This window comes from Dama dama, chromosome 14 (assembly GCF_033118175.1).
Source record: "Dama dama isolate Ldn47 chromosome 14, ASM3311817v1, whole genome shotgun sequence".
Classification (NCBI taxonomy): Eukaryota; Metazoa; Chordata; class Mammalia; order Artiodactyla; family Cervidae; genus Dama; species Dama dama.
Window position 1 is genome coordinate 75,949,781 of NC_083694.1, and position 26,870 is coordinate 75,976,650.

Here is a 26,870-nt window from a genome sequence, read left to right on the forward strand (position 1 = left end):
AGAAACGGCGGGTGGAGTGCCCACTGAGAGCGGGCCTGGGGAGCCGGGAATGGCGGGTCTGGCGTCGGGGAGAACCGTCCAAAGTCAACGCTGGGCTGGGACGCCGGTCCTCTCTGAGCTGCCCCAACACCCTCAGTCACTAAACTGCCCCCGCCAGCGCCCGCCTGCCTGCCAGGTTCGGGCAGGGCCCTGCGTGAGTCGGCTCCTCCCGAGTCTTGTCACCCACGTCTCGGCCAGGGGTGCGCCGAGCCCTGAGGGCCAGGGGTTCGAGCCCCGTCCTCAGGCCGCCGTGGATGGACGGACGGACGCACGCACGCCGGGCTGCTGCTCCTGCTGCCCGGGCCTGCACACCCCGGTGCCCCACGCCCTCCACTGAGCAGGGTCCCTCGTCTGGGGCTCCGGGGCCCCGAGGACAGGCAGCCGTTCTCCCGGGACCCCCGCCAGCATCCGGGCCAGGGGAGGGCAGCGTGAGCCTGGCGCTCAAGGTCGCGGGCGGCCGCGGAGCAGACCCTGCGTGGCCTGGGGGCTCAGGCTCTGGCTCCAAACCTCCGCTGCCTGAAGTGGCCGCATGCAGACCCCGGCCCGCTGCCAGGCAGCTGCTCCCCACAGAGGCTGTCCCCCTGCCCCCGGGCCGCCCCTCTGCCCGCCCACCTCCCGCCGGCCTTTCCGCCTCTGTTCTCCCTCCCTCATCGCCTCCTGACCCCCACGCGCCCTCCAAGGCCAACCTCAGGCCCGTCAGCCCGCAGTGCTCTCTGGACACCGTCATCACGAAGACAGTCCAGGGCTGGACCCGCACGCCGGCCCTGAGCCGCCCCTCCTGCCCCGAGCACACTCCGGCCGCCTCACCCCCGCATGCATGCTGCAGGTGCGGAGCAACCCATCTGAGAACAGGACAAGCGGGCGCTGAGGAGGGGCCCCCGGCACAAAGGAGGCCCGCTCCCGGGCCTTTCCAGGCGGGGCCGGCCTCACTCTCCCAGGCCGGGAGGGCCCAGCTCCCCTGAAGCCCAGCCGGAGACGCCCAGGCCGAGCAGTGAGGCCTGTGACCTCTGACCTGGGGGGAGGAGGGTCATGACCCTGGGAGGTGAGGGTGTGGGGGCCCTTGGACACAGAGGACACCCCGGACCCCACAGAGGAGCTTACAGTTCCTGCAGGCGGCCCAGCGTCCGGATGGCCACGGGGAACTCATGCAGCTGGTTGTAGTTCAGGTCTCTGGAAAGGAGGCGGGCGGTCACTGGGGGGCAGCTCCCAGGGGGTTGGGGCCCAGGAACGAGGTGGGCTCTGGGTTGGCTGAAGGGAGGGCCTGCCTGGCCGCAGGTCCGTCTGCGGGAGCACCTCGGGGACAGCGGCAGCTAGGAGGGCCCGGGAGCAGGGGCAGGTTAACACTGCGGCTGCCGGGGTCGGGGGAGAACCCTGGACGCCCCCGGGCCCACCCCAGCCCCACACCGCGGCCTCCCCGGGAAGGTGCTCACCCATGAGGGGAGCCCGGCCGGCCCGCTGCCCTCCACCGGACGACAACCTCAAGGAGGGGGCTGCCGATGGCCAGCACCCAGGCCCCCGGCCCCCAGAGCCCACTGGGCACCCCACTGTGGGGCGATGGGCACAGGGGTCCCCAAGAAATCACAAGCATCGTTCACACTACGGAGCAGAGCTCTGGGGGTGTCCACGGGGCAGTAACAACCCCGCGCGCCTTTCCTCCCAAGACACGCTAACGTCTGACAGAAACATTCCCTCCCAACTGGAATGAAAGTTCCTGAGAGCACACGCTTTGCTCTTTTCTAATTGAAACCCCAGAAGGGCCCTGGCATAGAGCACCGCCCAGCAGACCTGTCGCCTCCATAAGTGAGTCAGGGAAACGTCAAGACGACATGACTGATGGGAGACACGGATGGACCGCCCGGAGGTGCCACGCTGGGGTCAAGAGGCACCAGCCTGCCCTGAGCGGTGGCCTCAGGCTGCTGGGGCAGAAGGCTGGGGTGGGTCCCTGGGGGCTTGAAGCCTGAGCCTCACACACTTCACCCGATGCCCATCCCGTGGCCAGACTGCACGGTGCCAGCTCTCTCGCCAGCCTCTGGTCAGGAATTTTGCCAGGAACGGCCTGACAGACAGTGGGAAAGACACGTGGTAAAAGGCATGTAAACTAAAAGGCTATTTTTACGGAAAAATGTGGGAGAATAAAAGTGGTGCAAATGTCTGAAAGAATTCTGCAAACCACACGCCAAAGAGGCGGCCTGAGCTTTCCCATCTGGACGTCTACGCAGCTTTGAGAAGCTGGGTAACTGCCAAGCCCTGCTTCATCTGGGGCGCGGGGACGCTGCCTCTGGTCTAACGGCCCAGGAACACCCCTACCAGCCCTGTGCCCCCCGAGGAACCAGCTTGGGGCGGAGGGCGTTTGCTGCCAGCCCCAGACACACGGACTCCCCCCCGGGGGGAGTGGGCTACAGCGAGGCGGGCAGGAAGCGTCTAGACCGCGGGCCGAGCAGCTGCGGCCGGATGCGGTGGGTCCCGCCAACGTAGGTGCCAGCCTGTGCGAAGGGAGCTGCAGGCGGCGGGGGTGCGGGCCCCACGGGGACGGGCGCCCGACCAGCTGCAGGCACAGGTGGATCTTTGGGGCAGACAGATGGGTCTGCAGGCTCCACGGGTCACGGCCCTGGACCAGGTGAGGGCGCAGGCTGGACCTCAGGCCGAGCACGGTCTGCAGGAGGCTGGGGGGCGGCTGAGCAAATGGTAGTTTCCAGGGGAGGCGGGGGGGGCGGTGGGTTGGGGGTGGACGCTCGCTCTCAGGCCTGGAGCTCCTCCCTGCTCAACAATGTCCCCGGACACCCTTGCCAGCTCTGAGCCGTCCACCGAGGGCTTGTGGGCACTGCTCCCGTTACCCCACATTACGGCCGAGGGAAGGCAGCACAGGCGTTGTGAAGGTTCCAGGCCACACCCAGCGTGACCTGGCCGTGGCGGGAACCGCTCCACCCCCTCCAACACCCCCCTCATCCCGTCCCCTGTCTGCAGCCACACTGCCGGTGCTGCAGCCGCCAGCCCCGTCGGCCACGTGCGTGTGTAACATGTTCATAAATGCTGAAGGTTGAGTTCTCGGCGTCACGGGTCACACTCCAAACGCGCAGTCACGAGTGCGGCTGCTGGCCGCCGTCTCAGCGGCCCAGACGGAACCTTCCCACGGCCACAGGAAGTTCTGTCCCGCGTTGCCATCCTCGGTGATGGGAGGCACGTCCGGGATCTCTTGGTTCCCGGCTCCCCGCGGACGGCGTGGCCACAGGGCTGGTCCTCCCCACAGAACCAGGCAAGCAGGGCTTACAAAGCACCCAGCCTGCCCGCTGTGGCCTCCCCACCTTCCACCAGCTGGAGGCCAAGTGCCAGAGCCCTGGGCGCGCCCAGGCCCCCACGCCACCATGTGGAGCAGAGCCGCCTGCCGAGGAGACGTGCCCCCGCCCTGGCGAGGACACGGTCCAGGAATAAACCCCTCCCGTGTAGAGCCACGCCCTGGGCCGTGGTCTCCTGGTGACCACACAGGCCCTGCGCTGACCCGGCATCACACCAGGGCTTGCCTGGAGTCTGGGGTCCACCCGCCCGAGCTGTTGCTGCTCTTCAGCCACTAAATCGCATCCAACTCTCTGCAACCCCAGGGACTGCAGCACACCAGGCTCCCCTGTCCTTCACTGTCCCCTGGGGTTTGTTCAAACCCATGTCCACTGAGTTGGTGATGCCATCCAACCATCTTCTCCTCTGTTACCCTCTTCTCCTCCCGCCTTCAATCTTCCCCAGCATCAGGGTCTTTTCCACTGAGTCAGCTCTTCGCATCAGGTGGCCAAAGTACTGAAGTTTCAGCTTCAGCGTCAGTCCTTCCAGTGAACAATCACCTTTAGGATGGACTGGTTTGATCTCCTTGCAGTCCAAGGGACTCTCAAGAGTCTTCTCAAACACCACAGTTCAAAAGCATCACTTCTTCAGCATTCAGCCTTCTTTATGGTCCAACTCTCACATCTATACATGACTACTGAAAAAAGCATAGCTTTGACTAGACATACCTTTGTCAGCAGTGATGTCTCTGCTTATTAATATGCTGTCTAGGTTTGTCACAGCTTTTCTTCCAAGGAGCATCTTTTCATTTCATGGCTGCAGTCACCATCTGCACTGATTTTGGAGCTGAAGAAAATAGAGCCTCTAACTGTTTCATTTTTCCCCCTTCTATTTGCCACGAAGTGATGGGACCGATGCCATGATCTTAGTTTTCTGAATGTTGAGTTTTAAGCCACCTTTTTCACTCTCTTCTTTCACTTTCATCAAGAGGCTCTTTAGTTCTTCTTCACTTTCTGCCTTAAGGATGGTGTCATCTGCATACCTGAGATATTGTTATCATTGATATTTTTTATATTATTGATATTCCTCCTGGCAATCTTGATTCCAGCTTGTGCTTCATCCAGTCTGGCATTTCACACAGTGATGTACTCTGCATGTAAGTTAAATAAGGAGGGTGACAGTATATAGCCTTTATGTACTCCTTTCCCAATTTTCAACCAGTCCATTGTTCCATCTGCGGTTCTACTGCTTCTTGACCTGCATACAGGTTTCTCGGGAGGCAGGTAAGGTGGTCTGGTTTTCCCATCTCTTTAAGAATTTTTCACAGTTTGTTGTGATCCACACAGTCAAAGGCTTTTGCATAGTCAGTGAAGATGTTTTTCTGGAATTCCCTTGCATTTTCTATGATCCAACAGATGTTGACGATTTGATCTCTGATTCCTCTGCCTTTTCTAAATCCAGCTTGAAGATCTGGAAGTTCTAGGTTCATGTACTGTTGAAGCCTAGCTTGAAGAATTTTGAGCATTATTAGCGGCCTAAGAGATGTTTCTAAAATGGGAAACAGAGGCTATCATCCTTCCAGACGCTTGGAGAAGCCTTCCCACAACTCACAGGGCAGTGTTCTGTGCCTTGTGGGCTCTGACCCCTGGAGTGACCTTTCAGCTCCACCAACCGTTTCACCTGGCTGAGTCTCCCCCGCCCAGGTACAGCTGTGACCCCTGGGCCCTCGGCCCGCACCCTTTCCCCACATCCTCAGGGCTCACAGCCCTAGGCACCCTTGGAGTGCTACCTCCTGAATGCAACACTGTCCCTGTGGTCAGAACAGCTCACTCGTGCTTCCAGAACATTTCTGGTGTCTTCTCCAGAAACACTCAGATGAGACAGGAGAAAACGCAGGTGGGGTGAGACTAATGATGGGACTGCAGTGCCTATGTGGTCGCGGTTTGAGCTGACCCACCATCACAGGCCATTTCATTCCCACTCCAGCCCTTCAAGGCAGGTACTATTGTTAGCTCTGTTCTGCCAAGAGAAACATGTGCAGAGAGAGGCCACCCCTGGACGGCAGCTAGAGGAGAAGATACTCGGACTTGCAGCCCTGGGCACGGGCGTCCAGCACGGGGATGTCCTGGTTCACACTGTCCTCCTGGTTCATACCGTCTGCCTGTGAGACCAGAAGACTGTTGTCATCAGGAAGCAGACGGGATCCCTTGCGGGCTCCCCGAAGCCCAGGCACTGGCCGTGTGTGCAATGTCCACCATCGGGGTGATGGTCTGATCCCCCGGGCCCTTGGGCCAATGGTGACCTGCGGGCTCCTGGGGATGGAGCCCCTGGTGGAAGGCTGATTCCTCTGTAGCAGGTGATTCACAGGGCCTTAAACCTCAGCTGGAAAACTCCGGTTCGAGGCTGTGGAGTCCATTATCTTTAATGGCCTGGAATCAGCCAGAGCCCAGAGCTGTTCCGTCTGCGGCTCCAGGAGCCCGGAGCAGAGGGGAAGGGCTGAGGTTAAAGGGAGCAGGTTCCCAGCTCCAGCCAGAGCTCGGTCTGGAAGTGCAGCTGTTGTGGCTGGTCCTTCCCCTCTGCTCATCCAGCCAAGCCCAACCGGATGATGGTGTCGGGGAACGCGGCCAGGGACGCGCCAGGACCGCCTCCCGGGTCTCCTTCCATCCACTGTGCAGCAGTGGCCGCTCTTGGGGTCCACAGAGCCTCACTGTGGATTCGGAGCTCAGAGCCGGCATCACCTCACCCAGCCAGCCCCATCTTTTTCCTGATCAGGAACTGAAGCTCAGAGAGAAGCCGTGGACCTTGGCCCATCAGAGCAGGACCCCGAAGCTGGCCCTGCTCTCTCGACTCTGGGATAACACATCTCAGAGCTACCCAGAGTGCGTCCCGCCGGGCTCCAGGAAGCAGGGCCACAGCCAGGTTTTAGCGAGACTGGGAGAGAGGGTGAGCAGAGGGGGCTCAGCCTCCCCAGCTGCTCGCAAGCAGGTCAAGGTAGGGGGCTGAGCTGGAGGCCGTGGCTTCTGTGCGTTTTCGTCTTTGGAGAGAGGAGTCCCGATCGTCGGGGACCGGCAGCATCGCCTGGGCCAGGCACTGACCTCCGCTCGGCTTGCTCCTCACCTGCTCCTCCGGGGACACCCACTGCAAGAGGCGCCCTGCTCACCTGGCCCAGAGTGCGTATAGAGGGGTTCTCTCCTGCTTCCTCTTCCTGGACACGAGGCTCTGGAGTGGCAGACAGATCCACAGGTTGGTCTCCACTTTCCACAGCCATCAAGAGGTTAACATCATTAACTGGGCTCCCGCTGACACTTTTACATGGAGGAATGTGGGGGAGCCCAGACGTTTCTGAGGCTGTAAACCCCGAGCCCCGTTCATCCCCCACGGCCAGGATGCAGGCAGCCACACGCAGCGAGGGCAAGCACATCTGCACTGCTGAGGCCAAGGCCCGAACGACTGCACACAGTCGGGGCACATGCCGCGGCGAGACGGGAGCAGCTCAACTTCCGGACTGACAGCCTGTTTCCTGTCTAACAGCCTGCCTGCCAGGCCACCCATCAACACAGGCAGCAATTAGCAAATCTACTAGAGAGGAACACGCCCTTCCGCCTGCCTCCACCTCCGCCCTTCTTCGCCAGAAAGAAACCCCGGACCGTCCCTGACGGGGCAGCACTGCCGACCGTAAGGGAGCAGCTGTCCCGACACCGAGGGCCCGTGCTGCCCTGCCCTCAGGGGAGAGGGGCGAGAGAAAACGCCCAGCAAGCCTGGGATCACCCCTGGGGCGCTGTGGCTCCACCTCTGCCTGAATCCTGCGTGGCCCGCGGTCCTGAGCATTCCCTTCTCCGCCCCTTGGGCCACACCCAGCCTGCCAGACGACCACCCATGGGCAACGAGTCACGCTCCGCCTCTGGCTCCTCCCAGGTTCTTTGAATCAAGGTTTGTAGCCTCGTCACATTCTCACCACCTTGCCCAGAAAAGCCCCCGGTGCTCTGAGGTGTGATGCTCAGATCAGGACCCGGTCCTGCGGGTGAAGGCGGGTCCCCGCAGCAGCCCCTTAGCTGGACCATCGGAACGCAAGGGCCTGAAGAAGGGGCCCCGAGGCCGGGCCGTGAGGCGTGTGGGAGGGGACCTGGAGTCAGGCAGGGATGAGGCACCACCCGGTGGGTGTCTGTCCAAGCTAGAGAGCATGACGGGGCACCGGGGCCGCTTCCCTGGCTGTGGATCTTTAAGTCTGGTTCTGGCCTTAGAGCCTCGCAGTCTCTGCGACGAGGGTTACCTCTTTCTGGTTCATAAACGTCCCCTGAGCCTACAGCAGGGGCCTGGCACACGCTAGACGCCCATCAGCGTTCACGGAGCCAGTGAGCTGAAGAGACAGCAGAGACGGTCCCCGCCTCCTCCCGGGGGCGCTGGGGGCCGGACCTCAGCCCCGCAGGACCCTCTCCACGTTGTCCTCCAGGAACCTGTGGCCCAGCGGTCTACAGGCCCTCCTTCAACCATCTCCCCCACCCCACTGCGGACCAGCTCGACCAGGGCCCGCGGGCTGGCAGGGAGCGGGGGCAAGCGCGGTGGCCGTGGCTGCCCTGCCACGGGGAAGAGTCAACCGTCGTCCGGGGTGGGACACGGGCGGACGCGTCAGGAGCTCAGCTTTCTGCCTGTGAGGAGTCATTAGTGGTTCTGGGGAAAAGCCAGAGAAAAAATGTTTCATATGGAACAATAAATTCTTCCATGAGCCACAAAACCCCACCGATTTGCAGCTAATAAACCCACAAATGTAGGTAATTAAGGGCTGGCAAGGGAGGAGCTCCTCAGCGCCCCCAGGGTTGGTCTCAGGCGGCTGCAGGCTGACACTGGACCAGAGGCAGGGCACCTGGGCGCAAGCTGGCGGGCAGCAGGGGGGACTGAACTGCAGCCCCCAAAAGACAAGTCCGAGTCCTGAGCTGGGAACCCATGACCTTATTAGGAGAAAGGGTCTTTGCAGATATAAGGTAAGGACCCTCTCCAGAGTGCGGGCTCATCAGGACAGGCAGCAGAACCAACAACAAAGTCCTCACCCAAAGAGGAGCCCCAGGACGCCTTGTGAAGCACACGCAGAGACGCGGGGAGCGCCCCCCAGCCCGGGGACCTCAGGGACCTCGGCAGCTGTGGGATGTGCGGGGCTCCTGCGGGTTCCGCCGCAGACCCCTCAGAGGAACTCCCCCCACCCCGACTCCAGACCCCCCGCCCCCAAAGCTGTGGGGGAATACAATTCTGGAGTTGTTTTTAAGCCATAAAGTTTGTCTAATTTGTTATGGCAGACATACATCTAGTAAGAGGCCGTGCCCAACACGCTGGGGACCCCTGTCCAGCCTGGAGGAGGTGACCCTGGCTCAGGCGCGGGGAGCACTCTCCCTGCACCTTCTGACTCAGTGCGGGGAGGAAGTGGGGAGGAGGGAAGGAGGAGGAAGTAACAGTGATTAACTGTTACTGGGGGGAAAGGCAGATTACTGTCCATCTGGCGCTACGCAGACAACAGGCTGAAGCAGCCAGCGTTCCAGGCTCTGGGAACTGTAAAACATCTCCCCTGCCTTCTATCTGTGGGAACTGACGCTCCCGCAAGCCCGGGCAACTTGCACATGGCACATGCCGATGGCAGAACCAGGGTGTGGACCCTGGGAGGACCTGCGTGGAAAGCCGCCCAGGGGCTGTCCCTGGTCAAGGCTGACCATCAGGCCCAGAAAGGGGAGGTTCAATTCAGTTCAGTTCAGTCGCTCAGTCATGTCCATCTCTTTGCCACCCCATGGACTGCAGCACGCCAGGCCTCCCTGTCCATCACCAATCCTGGAAGCTTGCTCAAACCATGTCCATCAAGTCGGTGATGCCATCCAACCATCTCATCCTCTGTCATCCCCTTCTCCTCCTGCCCTCAATCTTTCCCAGCATCAGGGTCTTTTCAAATAAGTCAGCTCTTCGCATCAGGTGGCCAAAGTATTGGAGCTTCAGATTCAACATCAGTCCTTCCAATGAATATTCAGGACTGATTTCCTTTAGGATAGACTGGTTGGATCTCCTCGCAGTCCAAGGGACTCTCAAGAGTCTTCTCCAACACCACAGTTCAAAAGCATCAATTCTCCCGGAGGGCGCAGAGCGCATCCTTTTCCTTCTCACCAGGCGCTTGGCAGGTCCAGGGACTGGGCTGAGCTCAGGCAGCGGGCACTGGGTGGAGTGACGCGTCAGGAAGCCAGAGGCTTCAGGCCTACCATCACTTACCAACTACAGAAACTTGGGCAACCTGCCCTGAATGTCTGGATGGACCTGGTCTGGAAAGTGGAGGTGCAGGACTCCGGGGTACCCTGACCCCGGATCTCCCGAGGGGCCGGCACCCTCACTGTGGGAGCAGAAAGGAGGCGTGAGCGCAGGACGGCGTTTGTGCCGGCTGCCTGCAGCCGGGCTTCCCGCAGCCGGGCTTCCCTGCAGGCTCTGCACGACGAGGTGGCCTCAAGGGGCCAGGAGCCCGTTCCCACAGCCCGGCCCGTGTGATCAGACTCCCCAGGCAGGCAAGGCCTGCACCCCTGCCCCAGCCGGCGGGCTTCATGCTGCCGCAGGAGGGTAGGCAGGCAGCCCCGGCCCCCACCCCGCCCTGGTCGCCTGGTGCTGCTGTTCTGGCAAAAAAGAGTGTGTGCATGTTCACCTCACTCGTGCAGGGCGGGGATCCAGGGCCCACAGCGCAGGGGGCGCCTGCTCTGACGCCCCAGCTGGCGGAGGGAGGGAGACCCGGGTGGGCTGTGAGACTCAGGCCATCTGGCCTCCAGAGCAGAGGTCACAACAGAAGCAAGGTGGTCATGGGGTGCCCGCGCAGCGCTGGAGCCACGCGGCCTGCTGTGTGTCTGTGTGTGTCTGGGCACCTGGCCCTCCTCCCCGGGTGGAAGGGCTGGGGGCCGCTCTCTCTCTGGAGAGGAGCCCACAGCTGGAGCCAGGAGGCTGTGGTGAGAGGGTCTGGGTTGCAGAGCGTCGGCCCCGCAGAGAGCCGCGCACAGACGCTCCAGGGTGACCGCAGGGCTGCAGAGACGGCCAGTGACGCAGCAGTTCAACAACGCTCTGACTTCCTCTCCTCCCGCTTCCAATCTGCCACCCCCACCCCTCATGCCTGGCTGTCCAGCCGGCCCCCCAACAAGCACTCTGGGCAACAGAGGACAAGAACACACCCTCCTTTTCAACGGGAGAACAAGAGTTGGAAGAAGAACTCAGTCCTCAGGGGTGGGGTGGGAGGGCGCTGAGATCACGGCTGGCATGGGGTGCAGGGGTGCTGAGATCACGGCTGGCGTGGGGTGCGGGGGTGCTGGTCCCCGGGGGTGCCAGCTCCATCAGCACCCCCATGGCTCTCCTTCAGTCCACGTGCCGCCTGGCGGGTCGGCGTCACCGCAGGTGAGACAATGCAGGCCAGACCCCACAACCAGAAGCCGGGTGCGACCCCCAGAGTGGCCGAGGCCGGGCTGCAGGCCTTGCTGCTGGGCAGTCCTGCCCCCGCAGCGGGTCCCTCAGTCAGGCCATGCCCTCCGCAGAGCGGGCGCAGGCCCCGGGTCTGTGCGGCAGGCCGGCTCTGCGGCAGATGAAAGGCAGGTGGGCACCGCCCACGGCTCCAAAGCCCAGCCAGGCCGGTCAAGCCCAACGCCCCGCACTGCCATCCAGGCTCGTTGAGAAAGAACCAGGCTGCTGCCCCGACGGTGAAGAAAGCGCCACTAGTTGGCTTTCGAGAGGTGCCAACCCACACCCAGCACTGCCCCATCCCCAGGTGACTTCCCAGCAGAGCTCCCCGCCCACCCGCAGACCAGGCAGACACGGGCCTCCCCTGACGCGGGCGCCTTGCAGCTCCAAACCTGCCCCCCGCTCGGGTCCCTGAGGGAGGGTGCTGTGGCCACGGTCTTCAGGGGTACTGGCCGCCCCCACTGCCCAGGGGCACACAGCGGGCAGTTCACACAGGGCCCAGAGACAGGCGACCAGCCAGCGACCTGGGCATGTTTTCTTGGTGAGCCCCCAAGGTCTGCTCTGCCCACGGACAGTAAGTCCAGGACCAGCTCTGCAGACGCCCACGGCCCAGCATGGCAACCAAGGAGCCTAGACCGTGCTGGCCAACTGTCTGCCTGCCCCTGGCGGCCGACTGGGCAAGGCCAGCTCTCCTGACCCCAGGCTGGGGCACCGGCCCTCCCGGGAGCAAGGCTGGGGGTGGGCAGCCCTGTGCTTCAGCCCTGCGCCCATCCACTCCCCCGCGGTCCCGGCTCGCTGGTCCCAGGCACTGTCTCCTCTGCTGCTTGGATGCAGGAAAGCCCTCACCTCAGGAATGAGGCTCCGTGTGTGTGTGTGTGTGTGTGTGTGTGGCGGCGGCAGGGGGCGGGGGAGGTGGTCGGGGGGTGAGAAGAATGGCCTGTGAGTCAGGTCACTCTTGCTGACCTCCCAGGCCTGGCTCCCCGCCGTGGGTGGCTCATGCACAGCCCTCCCGGGAGCCGAGGGGTGGAAGGACCGCAGAGGAGGCGTCGAGGGCATGGGCACGCTCTGGGCGGAGCTGCTGCAGGACGTGACGTGGGGTCACGCAGCCTTCCCAGAGCCCACGGCTCTGTCAGCAGCACCCTCCCACAGGGATGCCTCCCCAAGCCTTCCATCTCCAGGTTGGGGGCCCTCATTCTTCCTGCTTCTCCTCAAAGCCCATGTCCATCTCAGATCCCGTGGGTTTCGGTCTCCCTGTGGGCACAGCCCCTCCCCCGGGAAGAGGGGGGCGCCCTCTGAGAGGGACCCTCCAGGGAAAGCCCACCCCCGTCGGGACTCGGGCCCATCCCAGCACTCACAGGGTCTCCAGGTTCTGCAGCCCCTCGAAGCTGTGTGCCCCCAGGCGCTGGATGCGGTTGTTATGGAGATGCCTGTGTGGGAGGAGAGCTGCGTCAGGGGCCGGGCCCAGGGCCGCGTGGCGGGGGGCCGGGGGACAGACGCTCTCAAGCATGAACAGCCACCCCAGCAGCCCAGCCTGTCTCCAGGGACACATCAGGCTGGGCTGGCCTCCAAAGCCAAGTCTCCAAGGCTGGAGCGACCGCGGGCTATGCTGTGTCCACTTCCTATCAAAGGAAAAAGCCGGAGGCATGGCTTCGGGCGGGGGGTGGTGAGTCTGGGAGAGACTCCCATGGTCGAGAGCAAACAGAAAGTAAACGACAGCATGTTCTCCCAATTCCTAATGGAAAGAGCGCAAGTATTAACCCAGAAACGGGCCCCCACCCCAGCCCAACGTCGTAATACACAGCACAGCAAAGACAGAAGTACAGACCAGAGACCGAGGCCGCAGACACGTGCCGGGGTCCTCAGCAGAAACCCAGCTGTGAAGAGAAGGTCCTGCAGCCTCCCCGGGGAGCCCCCGGAGCTGGAGAGAGGCGGGGTGTCCCCTTCCGGGCAGGGGGCAGGGAAGGAGACAAAGTCTCCTCAGGAGCTGAGCCCAGGGGGACCTCTGTCGGGAGGGAACGCGCGCATCTCCCACAGCCTGACCCTGCAGAGGGAGCCCGCCTGCACACCACCCCACACACCAGGGCCCCGGGCACCTGTGGGCAGCTGACCCTCATTCACCCACGGTCCCGGCTACAGTCTGGGGGGAGCTGGGGGGCCCTTGGCGATGCAGCGGTCCCAGGAGGAGCCTGGAAAAGATGTCAGCTGGCAACCGTGCGAACACACACCAGGAGACCAAGAGCAGAGAGGGGCCGAGGCCGCTGAGGCCCCAGCCTGCAGGAGACCGTCGTGGGCGAGGGGCAGCAGGACGCTCACCACCGCCCCTTCTGCCGCGAAACAAGCCCATGAAACACCCCAGAGACAGCATCTTATATGGGGGGGAAGGACGCTGTAGATCATGAATCGAGGACCAAAACTACATCATGAAAAACTAGTCAATAAATGTGCAGCGAGGAGCAGTACAGGGTGTCAGAGAAAAACCTGAGCTGAAACCAGAAGCTGAGAGGTGAGTCACACGCCGGTGCCGAGGCTCCGGGAGCCGGACCCAAAAGGGAGACAAAAGGCGTATTCAAAAATGTGACCCAGAAGAAAACCCTCTAAAATAAAGAAGGGAATCCAGAGGTAAAAGCACACACTGTTTCAGGAAAATTGGATGAAGAAGATCCCACACGGTGTCACATTTTAGTGAAGCTATTCAAGTTCAAGGATTAAAAAACATCTTCGGGCAGGAAAAGGAAATCGCGAACAAGGGAGGGAATCAGACTGGCCTCCAAGACGTTCAGAGAGCAAGGTGGCAGGTATGGCGGGTAGGAACTGCGTGCTCCCTGCTCCTCCGTCAGGAGGCACCAGACCTTCCGCAGGGGGCTTCTGATTTGATGGGGGGAACACAGCCCTGTTTCCAGGAATTAGCCCTGGGCCTCCCCACTTCCTCCACTCTCAGCAAACTCCAGCCTTCCTCCCTGCCCACCTCCATCCCCCTGAAGCTCGTCTCCAGCCTGCTCTGCCATCCCAGTGCCTCCTGCTTCTGCATGTCCAGCCTCAGGCCTGCAAACCACTGCTCCGCCCCTGGCGTCCCGAGCGCCTCTGGCAGCCCAGACTCCTGGGACTTCTGGTCCAGAGGAAGAGATGAGACCCCTTCCGGGCCAGCACTGCAGTCCACTCAGGGCCCCGCAGGGCAACCTGAGGCAGGCTTGGGGCTAGGGCTGAAGGGAAGCCGCTCTCGGCCAGCTGGTCACCCATGCCTCTGGCCTGACCCTCGAGTACCCGTCTTCTCCTCCGTGCTTTCCTGCAGCTCAGCCCGGAGTCCTGGGCAACCTCCTCCAGCCCCCTTGCCCTGGACGGCCTCCAGCCACAGCAGCCCCTCCCCCGCCAAGGCTGAAGGCAGGTGAAGACCAGGTCAGAGCCTCCAGGCCTTCTCTCTCTGCCTTGCTCAGCTGGCCCGGCTCTCCTGAGCTCTCCCCGCCGCCGCCCACCCCCCCAGAGATCTGACACCCTGGGCAGCTGAGCTCCTGCACCCCACTCCTCAACCAAACCCTGCCCCCACCCCCAACTCTTCCTCCACAACGTCCCTCAGGGCCATGTGTCTGCCTCCACCCTCAGGCGGACGAGCCTCGCGTCTCCAGCCTCCCTGCCCCCATGTGTCCTTCACGTCACCCTCCTGGGGCCCCTTCCCACCTCCAGGCCCCCCGCACTGGCAGGCCAGAGTCAAACGCGCTCCGAGGCCCCAGCTCACCCTCCAGCCTCCTCCCGGCCACACCTAACCACTCACTGCCGTGGCCTCACTGACACCTGCCGGGAGCCTGTCCCCTGCTCCTCACCCATCCAGCTCTAAACCGTCCTTCCAGCCAGGACCGTCCCGCAGGCCCCCGTCCCCCGCCAGCTGCTCCGGCCACCCTGCGCCCGGGCCGAGGCTGACTCAGCGCCTAGTGCCCTCGTCCTGCGCTCCCGGGCAGCATCGCTGTCTTCCCCGGTCCCCCCGCCACGCCACCAGGCCCAGGGCGGCGGCCGGAGCTCCCTCCTGGGCTCTGTGGGTCCCAGAGGGCGAGGCAAGTGCTCTGCTGCTCAGCGGTCAGGGGCCCACCGTGAGGAGCCCCCTGTTCCAGGAGTCCTGTCTTTCAGACACTGATTCGCAAGGAGCGTCAGGATGTCACGGGGGTGTCACCAAAGCTGGCATCAGCACCCCGCCCTGCTCACCCTCTGCCAACGCCACTGCCACCCAGGGAGGGCGGTGCGGCCGTCCCGACAGAGGGTGTGGCTCAGGAGCCGTTCGTCCGAGTCTCCCGTCTCCCAGGACAGACAGTCAGACAAATTCATGCTGCTCCTCCCTCTCTCAGAAGGAAGCAAGCCTTGTCCACTCCCTGGTTTGGAAAATCACACCAGATTCCAAGTGCAGAGGAGGCCTCATACCCGTTTAACGAAGTCTGGACATTTCCATGGCAGTAAGTCTGTAACCTGGAGCAATTACACACGGTCTCCAAGCCCTTGGTAATTGCCCTGTGAGCTCAGTAAGCATCCACGGCAATTAGCCGGGAGCTAACCTGTGCCCACTGGAGAAGGCAATGGCACCCCACTCCAGTACTCTTGCCTGGAAAATCCCGTGGACAGAGGAGCCTGGAGGGCTGCAGTCCATGGGGTCGCAAAGAGTCGGACAGGACTGAGTGACTTCACTTTCACTTTTCACTTTCATGCACTGGAGAAGGAAACGGCAACCCACTCCAGTGTTCTCGCCTGGAGAATCCCAGGGACGGGGGAGCCTGTGGGCTGCCGTCTGTGGGGTCGCACAGAGTCGGACACGACTGAAGCGACGTCGCAGCAGCAGCAGCCTGTGCCCACAGTTCCCGGGGGTCAGTGAACCCCAGGCCCCAGGCCCTGCCCGGCACAGTCTCCCAGGCGCTCCCCCGACAGGCCTCTGCTCTCTGATTAAAGCGCTGGCTTTACACTGCTTCTCCAGGCTGGCAGATGACGTGAATTTATCCCACCCCTGCACCAAAGCGCAACACTGTGCCCCCTGTCACCGGATTCAAGAACAAGGAAGTCATCCCGGCGTGCACTCCTGAGTGCGGCAGTCACCACGTGTGCGCAGAACAGCCAAGAAAACAGCAGCTGCACCCGTCCCCCAGCCTCTCAAAGCACTTGCAGTGTCGCCCGGCCTCCTGACAGCCCCGCGGGGTCAGCAGGAGATGGTCACCTCACTTTACAACGGAAACCCCAAGGACACCGCTGAGAACAAAGCCGTTGGGGCCCCCGCCACGGCGGTGGCCGGCGGGCACTCACAGCACCACGAGGCTGGACAGGTTCCGGAAGGCGTAGTCGGGGACGCGGCCGATGCGGTTCAGGGCCAGGGTCACGGCCTGCAGGGCGCGCAGGTGGCCGAGGGCACTGACGGGGATCTCGGTGAGCGCGTTGTCGTCCAGCCACAGGTGGCGGAGGGAGGTCAGCCCCTCGAAGCTCCTGTCCGGGACCAGGGAGATGAGGTTGGCATCCAGGCGCCTGCGGGAGGGGACAGGGAGAGTCTGGGCCTGGGCAGCGGGCCCCCCGGGCTCCACAGCCCGGCTCCTCAGGTCCCGGTCCCCCTCCGCTCCAGCCCGAGGCCCTTTATGCCTTGCGTCCCTGTTGGTGACCCGGTGCTGGTCCACAGCCCTGGACCACAGTGCCCCTCATGCCCATGGCTCCCCCACTCTGAGGACGCTGGCTCCCAGCCCTGTCCGCTCTGGGGCCGGGCCGGAAAGCAACGATGATCTCCCACCGACCTGGGGAGAGCCCCACCTGCGGACGCGGCCAAGGAGAGGCCTTCCCAGAGGGCTCCGCCTGCTCTGGGCTGCTCACCAGTGCCCTCCCCATCCCCGGGGGAAACCCCAGGCCCACCAGCAGAGCTGTGTGTGAACAGGCCAACCCCGGGGCCTTGGATGGGAGCCCGAACTGACCAAGACAGGCCCTGAAGCCTGCAGTGGGAGAGACCTGCACATACTTCTGAGCTGACCCGACGGCCACAAGCCCCTCGGTGAGGGTCTGTCCCTCTGCTCACCGTCCCCAGGCCCCTGCGGTCCCACTGTGGCTACGGACCTGGGGGCCACAGGTTGAAGCAGATTCTAAGACCCCGCCCAGGATGGCCTGGCTCAGAAGGCCTGCGGGGGGCCTGGAATCTGTCTCCAGCACAGGCGGGTGGGAAAGGGCTGGATGAGCCCCCGCCCTCCGCGTCAGTGGGAAGGCCAGGCTGACAGTCCCAGAGCAGAGTGACGGTCAGGCACATGTGTGGAGGGCCCCAGGAGAAGGGGATGCCACGCAGCGGCCTGCCGAACGAGGACGAATTAGCTAGTGAGGGGGACGGCAGAGGGAGGCCTGTGGGAGACAGAGCGAGCGGCCACGAGGGGCTTCAGGAAGGCGGGGGTGGGAGGGAGCACGGCAGGGGCAGCCGGCAAGGCCGGAGGGGCCGGGGCTCAGGGGCCCGAGGGCAACACTGTGGCAGGCAAACAGGAAGCCAGGAGGGCTGGATGCCGAGAAGGCCGTGGCCGGGATCCCGGGGGTGGGGGGGCCATTCCAGAGGCAGACATGCCACCAAAGGGACAGGCGTTCTGCACAAGCCCCTCACCCAAAAGTGGGCGCGGGCGCGTCCTGGGAGCGCGAGGGTGAGCTTGACCACTGCAGCGTCCGGTCCCCGCAGAGGCCCCTCCTGACGGCAGCCCTGCTGCCCTGCCCTGGGATGTCCGTGCACCTCCGAGGGGCCAGCTCTGCAGGCTCCCTGGCCCAGGACCGTCACCCGGCAGTGCCGGGCGCCTTGGTCAGCCCCACACGGACAGGCCCTTCACCTCGCCCCACCCCAGGGTCCACCACAGACCCTCGCGGAGCAGGCCCCACGTGGCCTCACCTCCTCCCTGCCGGCGTTCAGGGCCCAGGGTACTGAGGGCGCCTCACTGAGTCCCAGGGCGTTGTACGCATCAGGCATCTAATCCTCACTTGCGAGGTTCACGTTTCCCAAAGGAGAAAAGCCAAGTACAGAGACATTACGCACCTTGCCCCGTCACACGTCCAGTAAGCGGCGAAGCTGGGGTGCCAGCCTGGGGGCGGCTCCCCAGGGCACACCTCCAACCACCGTGCTCATCGCTGGCATGCAGCATGCGCTCCCCGCCCCTGGGCCTCCCCGGCCTCGGCCCTGGCTCCTCACCCCGCCCCACGCCGCCTCCTCACACAGCGCCTGCCGCCCCACGGAGGAGGCTGGCCACGCCCACCCTGCCGTCCCCTCCGGGGCGTCAGTGGATGCCTCAGACCTTCCTCGGGCAGGTGGTCCGTGGATCATCAGCTTAGCACTGCCTGGGAGCTTGTCGGAAAGGCAGAGTCTGAGGCCCCGTCCCAGACCGGCAGCTCAGCACCTCAATTCCAGCCTGGCCCCAGGTCATCCACCCAGTGCTGAGCGCAGCGATGTCTGCTGACGCTCGGGTCCGCGGGAGGGACGCCGACGACGGGAGGGGAGCCTGAACAGCAAGCCAGGCGCCGCCTCCAGTGCTCACCCGTCACCCCAGGCCTGGGGCTCCAGGCCACCTCCAGGGAGGGTCCCCACACCTCCAGGCCGAGTCCTCCACACCTCCAGGCCGAGTCCCCCACACCTCCAGGCCGAGTCCCCACGCCTCCAGGCCGAGTCCCCACGCCTCCAGGCCGCGCGGCTCACGGCCAGCAGGGGAGCCGCCCCCCAGCCTGGGGACCTGGGCACACCTTGCCGCTAGGTGTGTGTGCACCTGCGACTCACTCAGATGCTCGCTCCACACTGTGGAGGCTCTCCCCTACCTCACTCCACCCACAGAGACCCCAACAGAGGCCCCTCACGCCCTGGGGAGACCCTGGGGGGCAGCACCTTAGTCCCAGCTTTCCCAGAGACTGGGCAGGGAGCAGACCCCCGAGTCCCCCCAGATCACAGCCCATACCAAGGGCCTTAAGGAAAGGTGGGACATAGGCTGGGACAGAGGGGCGGGGTGTTACGGGCGAGGGCTGCAGCCAGGACACAGGGCCAGCGTGGGCCAGAAGTGGGCGCAGACCTCAGACGGCTCAGCTCAAATCCGAAGGTCCAGCGGCTGCAGGACAGGGGTGGCCGAGTGCAGCTGGAGCCTGGCTCTCAGGCTCTGCCTCTCAAGGGCATCTGGGCCCCCCAGGTGGAGACGTGCCCCCTCTGTGACAACCAGGACCCCGAGATGTCACTGCTCCCACTTACAAGCCCTTGTCCTGGGCCCAGTCAGTGGGAATAACTTCTTAGAGTACGTAAGTCCCACACAGTGTCTGTACTTTACGTGGCAGGTCTCCCCGGGGTCCTGTGAGCAGACACATCCAGGCACACACCCCTCATCCCACCTCCGGGCGGGTCTCCTCAGCCAACTAGTAGCCAACTAGTTTGACCGCTACCCACTCCAGTGTTCTTGGGCTTCCCTTGTGGCTCAGCTGGTAAAGAATCTGCCCCCAATGCAGGAGACCTGAGTTCAATCCCTGGGTTGGGAAGATCCCCTGGAGAAGGGAAAGGCTACCCACTCCAGTATTTTGCCCTGGAGAATCCCATGGACTGTATAGTCCACGGGGTCGCAAAGAGTCGGACACAACTGAGCAACTCTCACTTCACTTCACACACACTGCACAGCTCAGAGGCTACCCCCAGCACCCCTTCCTTCTAACAAGGAGGACATCCAGAGGGGCCGGGGACACCGGGGGGGAGCGGGGACCCCAGGGAGGAGTGAGGGACCCCAGAGAGGGGCCAGGCCCCTGGCAACTGCAGGTCCTCCAGGTGGTTTTGGCCGTGAGGGAAAAAACTGTCTTCAAGGAGACCCCGGCCAGGAGCCAGGGGCAGCCGAGGAAGTTGAGGGCCAGGCTCCAGGTGGCCGTCCTCGACCTGACTCACCCACAGCCCCCAGAAGAGCAGGTGGAGACTCGGGTCCTGCTCCCTCAGAGCTGAAGGAGCCGCCAGCCCCGCTTCCCGTGCCCAAGGGGCCCGGAGCCCAGAGGAGAGGGAGCTGCCCAAAGCAGGTGATGGTGGGGCTGGACTCACACTCGGCGCGTCTCCACAGCCTGGCTCCCCGAGCCAGGGGCCACAGCCCCCTGGGAACCAGAGTCCTTGCGGCCCACAGAGCCCCAGACTGACCGCACAGACCCTCTGGAATTTCCTCCTCTGAGCCTCCCTATATCCTACCAGATCTGTCAGAGACAAGGACAGAGGGACAGGTCAGGCATCCTAGTGGACCACCAGCTCTCATGCCGGTCACCGGGGATCCGTTCAAAAGGCTGAGGCCCGCTGCCTGCTCCCCAAGCTGTGAGCACGGGCTGGCAGGACCCAGGGAGGGCGGAGGGCGGAGGGCAGCAGGGCAGGCCCCGGTCCACGCTGCTCCAGGGCGCAGGGCCTCTCCCGCTCCGAGTCAGGCACGCGGAGGAGAGGACGCAGGCCGCAGGACAGGAGCGGGCACCGGCTGAAGCCGGCGGCCCTGAGAGCAGCCTGCCCCTCCTCCAGCCTCTCCTCCAGCCAGTGCTCCCAGGGCTCCCCCGGGGCTGCCCTGCGCCCTGAGCAGCGCCCCGGCCCAGCCAGCCTGGCGGGGCCCTTCCCGGGCCTGCCCCGCCGCTCCCACGGAGCAGCCCCGGCAGGCAGCCGCCTCCTCCCCACTCGCAGCCCTCCAGCCGCACACACAGAAGGCGGGCGGGCGGGGAGCCACCAGTGGGACACCCACGAGCGTCCTGCTCCAAGCCCAGATTCCTCCACCCCGCGGCCGTCCTGACTCAGGGGCGGGGGAGGCCCTGAGCACAGGGACCCTTCCCGGGCACCGGACTGCTGACCCCGCGCCTGTGGCCAGACCAAGGGCAGCCTCTTCGCTGGAGGCCCCCGGGCCCAGCCCCGCACCCACGGCCCGTGGGGCCTACACAGGCCTCGCCAAGGAAGAGAGGGCAGGGCAGGGAGGCGCTGGGGAGGTCTTCACGGTGGGGAAAGAAAGCAGCCGCTTTGGAGCAGCGACCCTGTGCCCGAGGCGGTGTCGGGAGCGGCGGGGGCTGGGGGGCGGCCACAGGGAAGGCGGGGGCTTGGGGACAGGCTGGCACCGGCCGGGCGGCGAGGACATGCCCGGGCCGCCCTCATCAGCACCGCTGGCAGCACCAGCCTCTGCAGGAGGGTGTGCGGCTCCCGGGGGATCAGGCTTGGGAGGAGGGCATGCGGCTCCAGGCAGGGCAGGCTTGGGAGGAGGGCTGGCCCACCTGGGACCAAGCAGACACGGCCAGCTCATGCCGAGGTGCCCCTGCACACACTGACCCCCTCCCCATGCCCTGGGAGACCGCAGCCTGCCCCCCGAAGGCCTCTCTGCTCTCACTGGGCTCCCACAAAGCCACTGGCGTGCCCCCACTAAGCACCAGGCCCCCCAAAGGCCCCTCATCTCTGTTCAGTCACTGAGCATCGTCCCTTAGTCCTCAGCTCGGTCAGGCTGGATTAAACAGCCTGGTGCCCCGACTGCACCCACTAAGCGCTCTCAGGCTCTGAGTGCCGGGCCGCCCTGGGCTCAGGGCACAGCCCGTCCCTGGAGAAGCTCCTGGACTGTCTGTCCTTTAATCCGCAACACAAGACCTCGGCCATCGCCAGGCAGGCCAGCCTTTCACACACGCCCTCCTACTGAGCGCCCACCCAGACCCCTGGAGAAGGACTGTGTTTGCCTCCTCGCCTGCAGCAGTCTGTGGATCCAAACCCACGGTTGGGACTTAATCAAGTGTGTGGGAAACGCTTTGCAGCTGGGGCCTGCCCTCTGCCTGCGGGAAACCTAGGAAGGCCTCACGAAGGAGGTGACATCTGAGCTGGTTCCCAGGGCAGGGGTCTCCTGAGGGGCAGTGCTGGAGGAGGGCGGGAGGAGCAAGCCTGAGGCAGGAAGGGGGTCAGGCGCCTGGTCTAAGTCTGGGGGGCGAGAGCAGGGCCTGGGGGTGAGGCGGTGGGTCCCCGGCGACTCGGGAGGGGCGGGGTGAAGGCAGGAGGTGGGGCCCCAGCGCAGAAGCCAAGGGCCCCTGAAGAGAAGGCTCCTGAGGGGCAGAGAGTGGTCAGAGGACGGGGGCGGGGAACCGAGGAACAGCGAGCGCTTCCTGAGGCTCCCAGCAGGGCCCCCCATACCCCCCCCAACACACACACACTACACACACATGGCACACACATACACACTGCACGCACACACACTGCACACACACACACACACGGCACACACACACACACACGGCACACACACACACAGGACACAAACACACACCACACACACACACGGCACACACGCACACGCCACACCCACACACCACACACACACACACAACACACACACACTGCACACACACACATGCAAACACACACACTGCACACACACGGCACGCACACACACATGGAACACACACACTGCACGCACACACACGCATTGCACACACTGCATGCGCGCGCACACACACTCACACATGGCACACACACACACGGGACACAAACACACACCACACACACATGGCACACACACACACACAACACACACACACACTGCACGCGCACATACTGGCAGCACGTCTGCCTGGGAGTAGCCACTGAGCCTCGAGTTTAGGGGAGGGGACCCCAGACTGTTCCCGGGGTGCCCTCTGAGCCAACACCAAGGGCGAGGCGGCGAAGGGCTCCCAGGCCCAGCTCCTCCTTCGGGGGCAGCCGGACGGCTCTGGGCCCGAGAAGGCGCGGCAGAAGCTACTGCCCCCAGCCCCCGGGGCCCTCCACCAGCTGGACGGAGGCCGCTGTGCCTGCGGACCTGTCTCTGCAGGGAGTTCACCTGGATTGACAGACGTGCCCTAAGAACCCCGCCAGGTTCGTGCAGGACACACCAGTGCCTGTCCCGAGGGGCTCCCCGCCTCGAGGCACGAAGGTGAAGAAAGAAACGGCAGGTGGTGACGTGGTGTGTGCATGCGAGGCTGTGTCCACACGGCACAGAGGGTGTGAGTTCACTGGGGAGGGAGGCCGCACAGGTTTCCTGGGAGCACGGGGCTCGAGGGGCAGGAGGATGCAGAGGAGAGCCCTTGGGCCCGGGGTGGGCCGGGGAGGGGAGGCCAGGCCTTCGGCGGACATGGCTCCTGGCTGTGCCCTCTGACCCAGGACAGGCCCTGCTGAGCACACGTGCAGCCTCCTGCGGACTCTCTGGGCAGCCAAGCCCCCCGCCACGGCCCACACGTGTTTCAGGGCGACTAACATCTGACGGTTGGGGCAGGATTCCTTTTTCAGAGCATGGAAGCTGCGCACGCTCAGTCGTTCAGTCGTGCCCAACTCTGCGACCCCACGGACTGCGGCCCACCAGGCTCCTCCGTCCATGGGATTCTCCAGGCAAGAGTACTGGAGTGGGGTGCCATTTCCTTCCCCAGGGGGTCTTCCCGACCCAGGGATTGAACCCATGTCTCCTGCACTGGCAAGTGGATTCTTACCACTGCGCCGCCTGGGAGGCGGCAGGTATGGGAGCTGCCTGTGGTGATTTTAGAAATCCAGCTATACACTACTTTGCAGCCTTTAGATTAACGGAGAAGACAGCTTTCTGAGAGAAACTTCCGGGACAGGGACACAGGCTTGGAACGCAGGCAGCTTTGGCCAAAAGGATGGAGCCCCAGGGAAGATGTCTAGCGTGTGGAGGAAAGGCCCAGGCCAGCTCTGGGCCTCGGACCATCACCGCACTCTCCTCTGATTAACGGGAGGGCCGCTGGGGCAGCGGTGTGCGCTCTCCCTGAAACTCGTCGAGGGGGCCTTCAATCTGCGTGGCTTTGGTTTGGTTTGGTGGGGTTTGGGGTGCGTCCAGCACTGTTCACAGGATGGCTTGCCGTGAAGAGACCTTCATGGAGTGAGAGCTGAGAGGGACCCTGTAACCCCGGAGGAGAGGGGTCAGAGACAGTCAGGGTCAAGAGTGCAGAGAGGGCAGAGCCGGAGAAGGTGGTTGGCCTGGGACCTGGGGTCCCTTTCCTCCCGCCCTGGTCCCTTGGGGAGCAGCCACAGACAAGGTCTCAGGAAGAGCTGGGGACCCTTGCCTGGTCTCCCACAGTGTGCAATGCTGAGTCCAGCGGGTTGAGACCAGCACCCCAAGGGGAAGTGCTCCGAGGTGACGGAGAGCATGGTGCGCAGAGTGGACACTGATGGCTAGGCCCTCAGAAACTCAAGAGTCGTGCTTTGCCGCAGGGGTGGGTGGGAGTGGGGGGGTGCAAGAAAGGAATTCTTATTCCATCTCTGTGTCCCCACCCAACAGAGGGGGTGTGGGGACACCCAACAGGAGTGTGGGGTCACCACCCAACAGAGGGGGTGTGGGGTCACCACCCAACAGAGGGGGTGTGGGGACACCCAACGGGGTGGGGGTGTGGGGACACCACTCGCCGCCTCGCCCTACACAGGAGGGTCTGCGTCTGTCGGAGGAAAGTGGTTTCGTCAGTTCTGATTTATGCCACCTAGTAAGATCCTTCCCCTGCCGCCAACCTCCCGGCAGATCAAAGCGAGACTATTAAGATGAAGCCAATCCCCACCTGCCCTCCAGGCTCTGCGAAGGCCCCGCTACCCTGCCCTCCACCCGGAGAGTGACGGATGGGCCAGGAGCCCAGGAGCGAGAGCGCTTCCTTTGTGTACATCAAAGGGGACACCTGAGCACACCTCCGGGCCATTTCGTGTGTTTAATCGGCAGCAGTGTATAAAGATGATTACCCACCCCCCAGTCGGAAGTGGGAGGAGCCCGCTATCAGCTTTTCCTGAAGACACAGACCTACAGATCCGGGCAGAAGGCCAGCTTTGTGGGTGACAATCCCAGAATCCGGGGTGGGGACCATGGAAGGCCAACGTCCCAGCCCAGAGAGCGGGCTGGCTTTCAGAGAGCCCTTAGCCGGTCCTGCAGCCATTCGCGACACGGGTGCCCGCCCTCGGCAAGGGTGCTGGGGCCGGTGGAGGAAGGGGCCCCCGGGGTCTCCTAAACCCCGCCCCCCGGGAGGGGGCAGTGATGTCAGAGGTTCACGGACCGCGAGCAGCACGCCGGGTCCCGAGGCCAGCCCGGCGGACTGTGTGGCAGGGACCGAGCAGAGGGTGCCACGGGGGCACGGAGGAGGCCATCGGCTCTGCGGCCCTGACGCAGGGTCCAGTCCGCCCTCGTCCGAGGCCCCCGACTCCCGCAGGCCACGGTGAGAGCTGTCGGGGCGCAGCTGCGTGGTGTGCACCGGCTCCTCCCAGCCCCACTTCCCGACCCCCACCGACCCCTCTATTGGCCCGTCCACGTCCGTCCATCCGTCTGTCCGCTCACGCAGACTCGAGACCCCACACGTGCAGGCTGGTCTTCGCCCTGCTCAGGCCTCCATCGCCCCGTGTCCCGCCCCCCGCGGCACCCTCTCCTGGGTCCCTGTGACGCAGGCCGCTGGGCCGGCCTCAGGGCCCTGCGCGCTGCCTGTGTGCCTGGAACCTCTGACATCACCGCCGCCTCTCCGGACCCTGAGGCGCGGGCTGCAAGAGCGCCTCCCCGGAGTGACTCTCGGCTCGCTTCTCGGGAGGGCCCCGTCCTCCACTCCTTCGGGGAAACGCGTCTCTCCCCGCGCCCCCTGCGCCCGCGGGACACTCACCTCTGCCCCCTGTCCAGGGTGGGGCCGCCCCTGCTGTCCCTCAGGCGCCGCGGACCCTTCCCCACGAGGCCGGTCCCCAACACGCGGCGTCTTCCCGGGCCTCGGGCCGACCCCTGAGCGCCCGCCCCACTCACGCTGAAGCCTCTCCTCTGGCCCCAGAAACAGGTCAAATAGTCAAGCACGTTCAGCTAAAACAGAGGAAAATGTAACCACCTTCCCACTAAAACACTGATGAAGATACAGAAGATGAAAACTCAGACCCTGACCATAATCTGACACGCCTGCTGCCGCGAGGAAAACCACCAATCACAGACGGCGGGAGCAACCCGGATGTGCCCAGCGGACCACCGCGAACACACGGCAGACGGCGACTCAGCCCCCGAAAGGACGGAAACTCAGCCCCGGCTTCCACGCGCGTGAACCTCGAGCACAGGCTGCCGAGCGAAATAAGCCAGACACAGAAGACGAACTGTGATTCCGCTTACGTGCGCTCCCTAGAGGCAAACTCACAGAGAGGAAGGGGAAGGGCCGGGGCCGGGGCTGGGGTCCGGGTTGGTGAGGGCTCAGCGGCTGCGGAGTTTCAGTTCTGCAGGACGGAAGGAGGCCTGGGACGGACGGTGGGGACGCTGACCCAGGGATGTGAAGCGCTTCATGCCACTCACGCACACCTGACTACACAAAGGCGGTAAATTTCATGTTACACGTTTAAATATCTTTAAAAAGAGAAGGAAGAACGTTAAAGCAACAACTGTTTTTAATTCTAAAGAACATGAACATGAAGGAGAATAATAAGCAGCAGGTGGCTCCTCAGCATCCTCAGTAAGGCATGAGGAACGATGCGGCCGGTGGGACAGGAGCAGACACGCACGGGCGCGAAAAGGCAGACGCAGAGGGGCAGCCGCGCAGAATGCCAGAAATACAGGTGGATTTCAAAGACAAATCAAGAAGCAAGCGGAGCTGGGTGGGCAGGGAAGCTGCGAGGGGCGAGTCGAAATGAGTGGAGCAGAAGCCAACAGCTGTAACTCTGATGTCTCTTGAAGCTGTAAAACGTGTGCTTTACAAATGTCTACTGGCTTTCAGACAAACTGAAGGAAAAGTGATTCACACCTGAGCACATTCTGGCTAAACTTTATAAATGGAGAAACCCTTGTATGCGTTCATAAAGAAGATGCATGCTCTTCTATAAGGAACAAAACAATGAGTTGCCATCTCTGAATTTCCTGGCAACCACATGCCAGAGAAAAATAGAGCTACATTGACAGCATCCTAAGAAAAAATGATCCCTGAATTTTATTTTCAGATAATTTGACAAGTATATGTGAAGTCCACAAAAACATTCTCAAATATGTAAGGGATCAGAAAACAGACTGAATGGGGTTTTGGGGGCTGGGGTTAGGTGTATCCTCACAAATTAAAACTGAAGTCCATGTTATAATGGCTTCCCTGGTGGCTTTAGACAGTAAAGAATCTTCCTGCAGTGCAGGAGACCCGGGTTTGACCGCTGGATCAGGAAGACTCCTCGGGAGAAG

The 26,870-nt window shown here is 63.4% G+C and overlaps 1 protein-coding gene across 1 annotated transcript in view; it reads right to left on the reverse strand.

The window, feature by feature from the left end:
- The window catches only part of LGR6 (leucine rich repeat containing G protein-coupled receptor 6), a 78,398-nt gene that overhangs the window by 16,262 nt on the left and 35,266 nt on the right, over positions 1-26,870 (reverse strand). Inside the window, exons 8-10 of the mRNA XM_061159819.1 lie at positions 16,036-16,251; positions 12,120-12,191; positions 1,141-1,209 (exon numbers count right to left, since the gene is read on the reverse strand). Of these exons, the coding sequence (XP_061015802.1) occupies positions 1,141-1,209; positions 12,120-12,191; positions 16,036-16,251 (357 nt within the window). The remainder of the gene's footprint in view (positions 1-1,140; positions 1,210-12,119; positions 12,192-16,035; positions 16,252-26,870) is intronic.